The 13,096-nt window shown below is 40.4% G+C and overlaps 1 protein-coding gene across 6 annotated transcripts in view; it reads left to right on the top strand.

The window, feature by feature from the left end:
* The first annotated feature begins 1,367 nt into the window (after positions 1–1,367).
* Positions 1,368–13,096, top strand: part of NUP133 (nucleoporin 133) — a 29,631-nt gene continuing 17,902 nt past the window's right edge. For 5 of the 6 annotated variants that reach the window (XR_014546222.1, XR_014546223.1, XR_014546224.1 and 2 more), the window contains exons 1-12: positions 1,416–1,730; positions 2,797–2,915; positions 5,300–5,403; positions 6,149–6,256; positions 6,956–7,087; positions 7,345–7,515; positions 7,900–8,055; positions 8,135–8,205; positions 8,680–8,827; positions 9,322–9,466; positions 9,980–10,137; positions 10,316–10,407. Coding sequence is in view for 2 of the 6 variants with exons in the window: in XM_083606005.1 (XP_083462131.1) it covers positions 1,558–1,730; positions 2,797–2,915; positions 5,300–5,403; positions 6,149–6,256; positions 6,956–7,087; positions 7,345–7,515; positions 7,900–8,055; positions 8,135–8,205; positions 8,680–8,827; positions 9,322–9,466; positions 9,980–10,137; positions 10,316–10,407 (1,577 nt within the window). In the remaining 4 variants the exon portion in view is untranslated. Of the gene's footprint in view, positions 1,731–2,796; positions 2,916–5,299; positions 5,404–6,148; positions 6,257–6,955; positions 7,088–7,344; positions 7,516–7,899; positions 8,056–8,134; positions 8,206–8,679; positions 8,828–9,321; positions 9,467–9,979; positions 10,138–10,315; positions 10,408–13,096 lie in introns of all 6 variants that reach the window. The other variant, XM_083606006.1, reaches the window with a different exon arrangement.

Raw genomic sequence — 13,096 nt, forward strand, 5'->3', positions numbered from 1 at the left:
TTAGAGTCTAAAAAATGCTTATCTATCTTCTGTATACCTGACTTAAAGTAAAAAAAAGTTTTTTTCTACATTCTTTGATATTTATTTTTCAACACTATCTGCTTGTCAGTAATATTTTCTATTATGGATTAAAATACATTGATAAACCATGAGCTGTGGTTTTATGTAACTTACCTTGCTTTTTAATGATACCATGCATTTTTGGATCATGATTTTTATTGCTTATTTATATCCTCCTCTCAGGGTAAAAAGGTAAAGGTACCCCTGCCTGTACGGGCCAGTCGTGTCCGACTCTAGGGTTGTGCGCCCATCTCACTTAAGAGGCCGGGGGCCAGCGCTGTCCGGAGACACTTCCGGGTCACGTGGCCAGCGTGACGAAGCTGCTCTGGCGATCCTGCACCAGCGCAGCACACGGAAACGCCGTTACCTTCCCGCCATAAAGCGGTACCTATTTATCTACTTGCACTTTAGGGGTGCTTTTGAACTGCTAGGTGGGCAGGAGCTGGGACCGAAAGACGGGAGCTCACCCCGCTGCGGGGATTCAAACAGCCGACCATGCGATCGTCAAGCCCTAGGCGCTGAGCTTTTACCCACAGCGCCACCCGCGGGGTAGAACTACACATTTCCAAGGGGCTGCCAAAGATTTGTGTGGCTCCACGCCAGCTCCACATCACTTAACTTTCTTCCATTAAGCAAACCCAGAACATTATGACATTACAGGGTACAGGATGTGATACAACATGCTACGGGAGTGAACCCAACAGAGAAATGCCATTTTTTTCGTAACATCACAATGTATTCCATAATTTGTAATTCTAGCCAGAATGTCAAATTAGGAGTGCTTTTATTTTAAAAAGAAAACACAGAGGCCTTACAATGCTATTCTAGAGTGACTCTGCTACCTCTAAGTCAGCAACTTTTCTTCACCCTTCTTCCTTGATTCTTTGTCTTCCCTCTTCTGCAATCTTTTAACTTTTCCTTATTATTTATTTATTTATTTAATAAATTTTGTACAAGGCTTGATTGTAAAATAAATACAGTAAAATCAAGGGGGGGAATCACAACTATAAAACATACACAAGTAAAAATGCTAAAATAGATTAAAATTACCCGTTTCAACCCCCACCCTCTAAATGCTCCCACATTCCTCTGATTTGTCTTGCGACTTGCCATGCAAACTTAAGTGTTAGAATGAAGATGTGGGGCATAAAACTTTAAAAGAAAGTGATAAGCACATCACTGAGAGAATGGGCGTTCAAAAATATTCTCGAGTCCCCGCCCGCGAATAAACGCTTTTCATACTAACCACGTGATTCTTCCCTCTGCTTTCTCCCATACGTAAATAACGGAACTTCCCGCCTTTCTGAGCCAATCAGGCGCGACAGAAAAAAAGAGCTCTTCAGCCAATGCCCTTCGTTGTGGGGGCATGGATGACGCAAATCTAACGCGCCAGTAAGCCGTGCCGTCAAACGGGGGCGCCCGCAGCGCGCGAGTTCCCTTGAGCGCTGCCGCCGCTGTGTTTTGCGAAGCCTTCGGGCTCTTCTCGCTGAGCTCGCGATGTTCCCTTCAACCCCCGGCTCGCCTCACACGGCGGCGGGCGGCGGGTCGGGCCGGAGAGGCCTCCGGAGTGGAAGCCGGAAGGGCCAGCAGGCCTTCGCGACCTCGTCCCTCAGTTCCCCGGCTTTGTTCTCGCCGGTGGCCAGGAGGAGCGTCAGTTCTCTGTCTGCGCGGTGAGTGAGGAGGCCGAGCCCGCCCTGCTCTGCCCGGCCGCGGTAGGGAGCCTTCCCTTCCCTGGTCAGGACATCGGCTGCCCGTCTCGCGCGTTGGTTTTCCTCATGAAGGGCGCCTCCAGGCCTTCGCTGTTTTGTGGGAGGGATTTAAGTGCATCCCGGGACTAGGTTTGCTGAGCTGAAGGTGGAATAAAAGGCTGTGTCGCCCTAGGGCAGCAAATCCACTGTTAAAAAAGAACTTGACTTTGTGCCAGTGAAGAGGAAATTCACTGCAAATTGTGGGATGAAGAAATGACTTGATGGGAAGAGATATAAACAAATTGGGATGGAAGCAAGACGAATGCTGAAGTGTCATATAACTGCCCTCTATTAAATTGCATTGGGGATAAACTGCAGTACACCCTACCGTAACTGCCAGAGGGCTGAAAAGCCCTCTCCCAATTCTATTCAAGGTCCAGAAAGTAGGACAAGAACTGCTGCGGCTTAGTGCCCCTGATTCCCATGCCACAGAGCCAGTTCAGGAGGCTGCCATGGTCAGTTGTATCAGATGCCACAGAGAGGGCAGGAAGCAGGTTGCACTCTTGCTGTTCCACTCTCTGTGAAGGATATCTATGGGGGGGTGTAACCAAGGCCAACTCTTGTGTCATGACCATGCCTGGAAACAGATTGGAATGGATCTAAATAATCTGTCAGGTTGCCTGCAGGTGCGCCACCACAGCTTTCTACATCATATGCCCCAAGGAGCCAGCTGTTATGACTGTTTAGTAGTTATTCCAATCCAAGGGGTCCGAGGCCAGTTTGTTTAGGAGTGGTTGCGCCACCATCTTTTTCAAGGCAGCAGGCACCACTCCCTTGCACAACAGAAACAATGCCGAAGTGAAGTAAAATGTGAAAGCTTCTATAAACTGAAGAAACATTTGGTTGACTAGCTTAAAAAAGGTACACATTTGTTCAAACAATTACAAGAAAATGAAAAATATAACATGGTACTGGAATAAGGCAATTTACTCAATTGAAACTGAAATACTGGAAATGTTTATGACATTACGTACATCTTTTTGCTTAGAGGTACACCCACAAAAGTTGTACATCATCCTTCAGGAAGTGAAACCATCAACTATGACGTGAAAAGCTTTGGTTCACCTCTGCCAGTAAAGGTTATGGAGGCATTGAGAATGGCTGATGGTAAGTAGTTTAATTCCTTCTAATGTTCCTAGACTAGATAAATATTTCAGTCAGCATGCAGTTAAGTTTGAAATATAAAGATGCAAATTAGTGCTTGTGCTCATACATGAGATATTGCTTATTTCAGACAAGGAATTGATGGTATGGGGTAATGGCTTAACAAACCAAAGATGTAAAATTTAGCCTGTCTTAGATGGATTTACACTCCCACTTAATGGGGGCGGGGGGGATCAAAGTTTGAGGATGTTCTGTACTGGAAGACACAAGATCTACCCACCCGGGAAGAATGGCAGATGAAGGTGATGGACTACATGGAACTGGCGGAAATGACTGGCAGAATCCGAGACCAGGGAGAAGAGTCGGTGGAAGTAAATTTAAGTTTAATTTTAAAGTTTATTTACAGAAACATTGTAAAATTAAGGAATGTTAGAAGGATGTTGGAATGAAGTTATGTGGCTTTAGCAGAAATGTTATAAAGGATTAAGTAAAAATAGACTGTTAATTGGTGAAAAGAGGGAAAGTAAAGTTACATTATATTAAGATAAATTATAGGACAAAAACTGGGAAAGATGGAAAGGATTTGCTGAAATAGCTAACTGAACTAGAATACAAAAAAGGGAGGTGCGAGGAGGTCAAGGAAACAAGCAAATGAAAGATAAGTTATGGGAAGGTTCGTTGTGTTTTTTAATTGTTTCTATTTTTCTGTTTTTTCTTTCTTTTTCTTTTTTTTTCTTTTTCCTTATTGTGATGTGTTGTCTTGTTTTTGCTTAATTTGGTGTTTTCTCTTTTTTCTTTTTGTAACCTTTAAAACTTTAATAAATATTACTTAAAAAAAAAACAAAGTTTGAGGATGTTCTTAGATCCATCATTGTGCAGATGGCTTCAGAAATATGTCATGCCTTTTCCAACTTCAGTCAGTGTGCAAGCTTCACTCTGCCTGGAGAGAAATAGTCTGCCCAAAGTTGTCCATGTTCTGATAACATCTATGGCAGGTTAATGTAATGCATTGAACATGGGGCTGCCTTTTAAAAACATCCAGAAGCAATGGGTTCAGAATACAATTGTCGGAGTGGTAACTGACTGACTACCATGACCATAATACACCAATGTTGGAAGAGCTTCACTGATTGCCAGTGTGATTCCAGGCTAAATTCAGTTCCTGGTTTTGACCATCAAACCCCTAAATGGTCTGGATAGTCAGAATAATAACTTCTCCCACACAGTTAAGATCTTTCACATAAGTCTCTATTCAGATGCCCCTACTTTAAAGTTTCGGCCACCAAAGAGAGGGTCCTTGCCACACCCTGGTGTGGTGATGGCCAGGTCATGGAACTCCCTTCTCAGGCATATTTATCTGGTGCACAGTCATCATCAACCCCTATAATTCTGATTTTCAGGCTGTGAAAGCTGTTGCTTCTGTTGCCAAAATAACCCACACATAAGGGAATAACAGACTCAGGGAAACCTTGAGGTTTGTAGGTATTAAAAATTTAGAAAGAAAGCGGGGAACCCCAAAAAGAGAACTTCTCAACGGCCATGAAATGCAAGTTGACTGTGGGGATGGAACAGAAAGCCGGGTGATGTGTGAGAGGAAGCATTCATTGAGCTGGAAAACTGAAAATCAGCTGTTTTATTTTTATTTCAGCTGCTGATTTTATTAGCTTTGTTTATTGTTTTATATGCTGATGTTTTTACTTATTATTAGTTTTTATTGTAAAGTTCTTTGGAACTGTTTTGCAAAAGGTGGGGTAAAATCACCTAAATACATGTGGGTCATCTGCTAGCATTGTTGCTTTTTATTTAACGTTACCCACAAACTGCAAGGGACGTGGGTGGCGCTGTGGGTAAAACCTCAGTGCCTAGGACTTGCTGATCGTAAGGTCGGCAGTTCAAATCCCCGTGGTGGGGTGAGCTCCCGTTGTTCGGTCCCAGCTCCTGCCCACCTAGCAGTTCGAAATCACCCCTAAGTGCAAGTAGATAAATAGGTACCGCTTTCTAGCAGGAAGGTAAACGGCGTTTCCGTGTGCGGCACTGGTGCTGGCTCGCCAGCTGCAGCTTCGTCACGCTGGCCACATGATCCGGAAGTGTCTTCGGACAGCGCCGGCTCCCGGCCTCTTAAGCAAGATGAGCGCGCAACCCTAGAGTCAGACACGACTGGCCCGTACGGGCAGGGGTACCTTTACGTTTACCTTTACAAACTGTAAAGGAGCTATTCTGGCAAGTCATCATAATGGTAATGGTTTTAAGTGGGCTATGTCCCCAAACAACACTGGATAAAGTAGGTGCCATTCAATAAAATGTATAGGGCTTCAAATATACACTTGAGTATCTTATTCTACTATGCCTCAGGTATGATAAATTTAAAACATTGTTCATTCTTGTAGCTGAGGACCATTTGAATGTGCATCTAGATGAAAGTGGATGGGCTTGGCTAGTCTACAGAGACAGACTGATTATTTGGAAGATTGGCCAATCTCCGGTTGCTAAGGTAAGATAATAGTACGTCAAATATAGAATTGTAGGTTTTTGTTGTAATGTACATCTTCAAAATAAAGTTTCGTAGCAATTGAGCAACCTCAAAACAGTGACATTGCTATGAGCCTCATTGATATCAACTTAGGGTACTTCTGTGTTGCCACATTTAAAGTCCTCGCTGCAAAAAGTTAAGACCTTATGTGAGTTGGTATCTCTGCTAAAGGTGAACTAGTGTTCACCTTAATAAGTTTCCTATTTTCTGTTGTCTCACTGAGTCTTTAAGTAGCCTCAAAAGACTGTTTTGAGTTCAGTGGAGCTTCCAGGTAAGTGTGGTTAGGATTGGAGCCCTAATGTTTTGTCTGAAACTAGCAATATACTCTAGTGGTGATATTTTCTGCTTTCAACCATTTACCAATGAGTACAGTCAAATCTACATTTCATATGCCATCGCATACGCTGTATATGAGAACTAGGCCTTAGTGCAACTTTGATGTGTTGGTGATGCAGGAGGAAGTACAAAGCACGTGGCTTCTTTTTCGCATGCTTTTCCATTGCATCCAAAACAGAACATTTGTGCTAGCTCATGAATGCAAAAACTGCATTTCAGCTGTGGCAGAAATTTCTTCTTCCTGTTACTTCTGCACCATTGCTGTTTCCAAAGTGCCTTTAGTAGACACTGAACTGATAATATAGACTACTTCATTTTGTTCAAGAAACTCATAAAAGAAGCATCATAAAATGATGTGTATGTTTTGCAGTTGTCTGCATGTAAGGAACTTCAGTTACCACCTAGCGACTATCTGTGGAATTCAAGCTTAGTGGCAATATCGTCTCTTAATGCCTCTGGTGAAGCACCATCCTTACAGGTGAGAAACTGAACATTTATTTTGGGAATATCATTTAGGAAAGTAATGAATCCCATCTTTTGTTACAGGATCACAAGTGATGTGGAGCATATTTTAAGTTCATTTGTAGCAATCAATGGATGCCAATTTCAAGTACAATATTAGGCAAACTTTGCAGTTTCAAGCTTTTTAAAAAAGCTTTAAAAATGAAATACAAGTAAAATGAACATGGTAAATTAAATTATTGTCTTAGGCATGCAATGCAAACTGAAAACCTATGCAAATTAAACTAATTTGCAGAAGAAAGTTTTTCAATTCAGTATTTCCAGAAAACCGACATAACTGGAGATCATTTAGAAATTACACTCATGATGTAATCCAATGTTCAGTTTGCTAGAGCTGATAGTATTACTTTTACAAATGGGTCTTGTTTACAATTTACTTCTGAATGAATAAATAGAAAATTAGCCTGTCGCTTGTACTGCATAAATTGTATCAGCCTGTTTATCTTAGAGCCCACTGCACTACAGATTTTAAAAAGCTTGAAATAACTTTACATTCTTCAACAGCCTCACAAATGAGTTTTTCTTCCTTCACACAATTAGTTTCTAGAGCTGCTTGTCTAGAAACCATGACATGAGAAGCTTGAAACTGGTTTAAATTTGTTGCTCAGATTCTGAATAAATACTTAACCATTTTTTTATTTGCTGTGTTTGCAAGTCTCTGTCAATCATGGTTGCCACCTGTGAAGGATTAATACGCTATTGGCCCAGCTTTGTTCATGAAAGCTCTTTTACTGAGACCCATACGGACTTTGGAGGCGCTCTCTGCAGTTTTCTAACAGCTGTAAAGGTAAAATAGAAACTTAAATGTGAGCATACATTTTATGGGACATTTGTTAACAACTCTGGGAAATCTGGATTGCGTCCTGTCACTGACCATTGTCCATAAGTGATGAAATGCTTTTTTCTCACAGTGTATACGTAAAACAGAATAAAATGTTGCTCTGAGTTGGATTAGCAAGTCTGTATTCTCTTTTTAAAAACTGAATAATAATGTAGTAGCAACAAAAAGCTGGCAGGATTAAATTGGGATTTCTTTTCTTTTAGGGTGGAAGCTTTATTTTATCATCTTCAAGGAGCCATTTTATTCGACTGACACCAGACAGTAGTGGCAAGATTTATCAGCATGGCCTACCACAAGGACAAGGCATGTTTTCTGGAATAGGCCGAAGAGTTTCTTCTCTGCTGGGAATCTTGTCTCCCAGCAATGATGTAGCAGTAAGTCTTTAAAATAGTTTATACTCAGTTATAATGCTGTATTTGGATTTTTTAGTTTCTTTCATATGAGGGAAGCATTTTACAACGCCAGCTTTAAAAAGTAATAGAATTACAAAAAGTATCCAACATCTGACCATGATACTGATGGACTTCAGTCTTATCAGTTAGCCCTTGTGTCTTCCAGAACTGGTTTTTGATCTAGCTTGAAATTCCCACATTTGTGAAACACTAAAGCCAATCTGACCAATCTCAGCAAAGCGCAGAGAAACTTGTTTTTAGTTTTTGAAATGTGGCATTAAACAGTCCTGTTTTATTCTTTAAAACTTTAAATAGAGAACCTTATTGTATCGAACACTAAACCCCTATAATTTATGTTTAATGCAGCTTTCTAGTGTTCTTTGGGACAAAAACGGTTCACGTTTTTATGCTTTGACCAGCTTAAATCTTTTCAAATGGGAAATAGATGATACTACAGAGCGTCAAGTTGTCAGCTGGGATGTAAACAGAATACTTAAAGAAAACATCATGGAATCAATATGGGTAAGAAGCAGTACATTTGTAATGTAAAACAAGCGTTGTTTTTTCTTGCTAGCATATTTAATAACTATTATTTGCACAGGGTTCTGAAAGCAACTATGAAGAAATTAAAGGAGATGTCAATGTGCAGTATTTGGATTTGCAGCAAAATCGGTGAGTTCTTATGAGAAAGTGAGGAACCTATTATGAACTAGCGTATACATTGTCCTTTTGTGTCAAGGTCAGTTATTTCAAGTTGCAGAACTGTTACGAGAATTGACATTTTAGAAAATAATTAATTTCTTCTCGGTTTTTAAGTCTAGCATGAGTTGTCCTTGTTTTAGGAGTTCTCCACCCAGAATAAGATGCCAATTTTTGTAATTTAATCAGGGATCTTCTGTGAAATTCTGTGGTTTCTCCTCCCTTCAAAAGCCAAGGAATATGCAAAGGCTTAGCATATAAATGTAATGAATTTGCTTAGATGCAGCATGTAAAAAGATGCATGTGTACATATTATTAAGATACTATTTTCTAAGAAAAGCAAAGTGAATGCTGTCACATAATTAGTAAACTGTGTTTTGCTTCTTGGTATTTCTGATCACAGTTTTGCAAGGCAAATGCTTATCTCTTTTGTCTTCCAATAAATAGTGATGGATTGGTGATTTTGGCTGCAGCCTGGCATCTTGGTGACAGTCCCTGCCTCATCTACTATACTTTAATAACAGTAGAGGATAATGGTTACCCCACATGTGATAATGTTATTGTGGAAGTCACCCAGTATAATCCACCATTTCAGGTAATTGACCTTATGCATTACAGGGTGTTTTGTGCCTTATTAGCTATTAGCTCTTGATCCTAAACACACTGTTGGAAATACATCATGCTGACTGTGTTCACGTGTTACATTAAGGGGGGAAAGGGGGGTATAAAATAATAATAATAATAATAATAATAATAATAATAATAACAACAACAACAACAACAACAACAACAACCACCACCACCACCACCACCACCACCACCACCACCACCACCACCATTTATTTTACACATGAACACTTATGTTAGCAGCCTAGAGCTGGATAGCAACCTAAACATACTATACTATTATGGAAAACTATGTGGAGTTGGCAACACCAACCACAAATGTGTCACTTTCAGCCTGTTTTCCCTGCCCCTTTGGGATCAAGCAGTTAGGCTTCATACAAACGCATAGGTGTCATGCTAACAGGTTGAGGGTAATATGCTTTTATAAATGTTGGTGTTAACCCTTAATGAAACATATTTCAGCCTGAAGAACTGATGTGTCGTTTAGTAGTCCCAAATTTCTCCAGCCATGCTGCCTGTCTTTACACAGAAGAGGAGGTATTTGCTTGCTCAACAGGAACGGGAAGAATTTCTTTGCCCCAGGAGAAAATGATATTCAGTATTCAAGGTAAGAACCTAAAGAAGTCGGAGCTCTTAATAAGCCAATGAGGGTGTTTATAGTGTCTCTCCAGAACGATTATGCTTTTAAAATTTGCTGTATTCACTTTTTATGAAAATGGTCATAGGTATAGCAGTGGTATAGATATAGCAGTGATTATTCACAGTACAATCCTATACATGTCTACTCAGAAGTAATTCCCATTGAGATCAATTGGCCTTACTTCCAGGTAAGTGTAATTAGAATTGAGTCTCAATGACTTAAGCAGTTACGGGCCTAACAGTGAAATCTCAGATTTAAGAACAATCCCTATTGTGTTATGTAGAGTTATTATTGTAGGCATAGGAACTTTATAATAAACTCTGTCTTGTTACTTTTTCACTTGATAACTCTGAAAACCAGGCCTTACAGCCTTTTAACTTGTGCTTATAACATAGCTTAGCAAATCAAACTTAAGCCCACAGTTTGACATTCATTAATGGTGTTGAAGTTGTATTGTGTTGTGTTTATTTCCTACCTTAGGTGATAGAATTTTAGGAGCAGGTTCCTGTGCTGGACTTCCAATTTTTTTCACTAGAAAAAGTGGGCTCGTGGCCATACATTCCAGGGAAAACATTACTGTGCTTCCTGAAGATATTGAGGATTCTTTAGCCTCCTCTGTAGCTGAGACAAATGATGAGGTAAGGAGGAAAAGCATTGTCTTAATTGTCTTAACAGTAAAGATATATATTCCTGCACTGGATTTTCTTAGATAATTTAGTTATTTCAAAGTTAGCATTTTTATTATTTCAAACTACTTTTTTGTGGAAGCATTATTCCTCCCTTTACATTTTTCTCTCTTTTTCAATTTTATTTTAGAGCATTGCATTTGATGCTGCTTCCAGGATGGATATTATAGCGCAAGAGGATAAGACCAAAATGTTAAAATCTGCTTTCTTACAGTTTTGCAGGTATAAAATTATGTCATGTTTAATATATATTTCATTCTGGGAGCATTGTGGGTTTGTAAAACTGAAGAGAAATATTAACATTTTAGCATTACCTTTTATAGAGGATGAAAGCCAACATAATACAAATAGGTATGCCCTGGGTTTTCTTCCTCTCTTCCCTGCAGCCATTTGTGCACTTCCAAAATCTGTAAAAATAGATGGCTTTATGTTCTATCAGATAACAAACAGTTGGGTTCTGCAGACTATCAAAAGATCTTGTGCTCCTTTCTGTCCAAGTAGTCTGTAATCCCTCCTGTTGCTTGTAAGCCCTCTCCCTTTGCTGGTCCTTCAGTTTGTTTCTTGTCTTCCTTCATTTGGAGCAGAATCCATTTGTTCCTCCTTTGTGCTAATCTTCTCTTTTAAAACCACCTCCCAGCATTAAGCATATCAGGGAGGTTAGGTGATTACCGCCCACCCCTGCTTCAACCACAAGACAAATTACACCACTGTCCTCCTGCACAAGTTCACAGGAAGCAGATAGAGCACCACCAGCTGAAGCTGTGACTGGGTTTTTAGTCTCCTTTCATGCACCCCTCCAGTAAAGACAGTCACAGCTCCTCTCCTTACAGCACCTATGGCAGCTTCTGCCTGTTCCCCATCCGATGTCAATATCATTCTCCCACAGTAGTGCTGCAGTACCAGATGTGGTCCCCCAGAGGGCAGAAGATAACCATGAAATACCGTATTTTTTGCACCATAACACTCACTTTTTTCCTCCTAGAAAGTAAGGGGAAATGTCTGTGCGTGTTATGGAGCGAATGCCTACGGGTAGCGGGGGGGATCTGCTGCAGTTGTGAGCAGAGGATCCATGGTTCCCCTTCCTTCCCTCCTCCGTGGCTCACTTTGAAACAGCAAAGCGGGAGAAGAGTCGCTGAGTGGGGAGGAGAGAGGGACAGAGAGCCTGCTTGCTTTAAAGGAGCAAAGTGGGAGAGGAGAGGAGCCGCTTACACGAGTGTAAGCGGCTCCTGTCCGGTTGGCTCCTTTAAAGCAAGCAGGCTCTCTGTCCCTCTCTCCTCCCCACTCAGCTCGCTAAATAGCATTATTAGTAGCATCCTTCTCCACACACCCCATGCGTGCTCCTTGTCCCTTGAGTGCTTTTCCTTCCCTCCCCACTTAAAACGTGGTTACAAAGCACGGATCCACATGGATCCTCAGGATTTTTGCATTGGGCTACTCCAAACTCACTGTCAGATCACATGTCTGTGGCCACAGCATGAACCACAAAAATCATACATCCACTGTTTCGTTTAGAATTTTTTCCCCCTTGTTTTCCTCCTCTAAAAAGTACGTGCGTGTTATGGTCTGGTGCGTGTTATAGAGCGAAAAATACGGTACTTGGAGAACTTGAAAGAGGCAATATTTTGAATACAGCATCAGCATCTACAACCTGCTGCTGTGGATCCAGTTGATTGGTCTTAGGTACCTCTCATCTAGTGCCCTGCCCAGCAGTTTTTCCTGTTTTGTGTTGGAAGCTGCATTTGTCGTCAAGATTGAAGAGGCTGTTGTGGCAGATAGAGCTGAAGAGCTAGTTCCCAATAAGCAGTTTTAAGAGTCTCTAGGACCCTCTCCTGCTCTTGAGGACCATCCTTTAAGTGAAACCCAGAAGTGTTTGGTTTTTTTTTTTAAATAAGTCAGTCCACCCCAGATTCTGTGATTTCTTAGCACCATTTGCAGCAGAATCTCCTGACCCTATTAGCTCACTAGTAAGCACTTTCATAGAAAAACACTATTTTTTTAAAAAAATAATATTTATTAAAGTTTAAAAAAAATTACGAAAATAAGGAAAAAGAAAAAACAAAAAATACAAAATACAGAAAAAGTAAAAACAGTTAAAAAGAAATCCATCTTTCCATAGCTTATCTTTCATTTACTTATTTCCTTGACCTCCTTGCACCTCCCTTTTTTGTATTCTAGTTAAATTAATTGTTTCAGCAAGTCCTTTCCATTCTTGTATTTATCTTATTAATTTATCTTAATATATTGTAACTTTACATTCTGACCTGTTAACAATCCATTCTTCCTTAACCCTATATAACATTACTGCAAAAACAACATTGCTTCATTCCAACATCCTTTTAACATTCCTTAATTTTACAATGTTTCTGTAGATAGTCTTTAAATTTCTTCCAATCTTCTTCTACCGACTCTTCTCCCTGGTCTCGGATTCTGCCAGTCATTTCCGCCAGTTCCATATAGTCCATCACTTTCATCTGCCATTCTTCCCGGGTGGGTAGCTCTTGTGTCTTCCAATACTTCGCTAAAAGTATTCTTGCTGCTGTTGTTGCATACATAAAAAAAGTTCTATCCTTCTTTGGCACCAATTGGCCAACCATGCCCAGGAGAAAGGCCTCTGGTTTCTTCAGGAAGGTATATTTAAATACCTTTTTCATTTCATTATAGATCATCTCCCAGAAAGCCTTAATCTTTGGGCACGTCCACCAAAGGTGAAAGAATGTACCTTCAATCTCTTTACATTTCCAACATTTATTATCGGGGAAATGATAGATTTTTGCAAGCTTGACTGGTGTCATGTACCACCTGTATATCATTTTCATAATATTCTCTCTTAAGGCATTACATGCCGTGAACTTTATACCTGTGGTCCATAACTGTTCCCAGTCAGCCAACATAATGTTATGTCCAACATCTT

The sequence above is a fragment of the Podarcis filfolensis genome (assembly GCF_964270895.1).
Source record: "Podarcis filfolensis genome assembly, chromosome: 3".
In the NCBI taxonomy this organism is placed as follows: Eukaryota; Metazoa; Chordata; class Lepidosauria; order Squamata; family Lacertidae; genus Podarcis; species Podarcis filfolensis.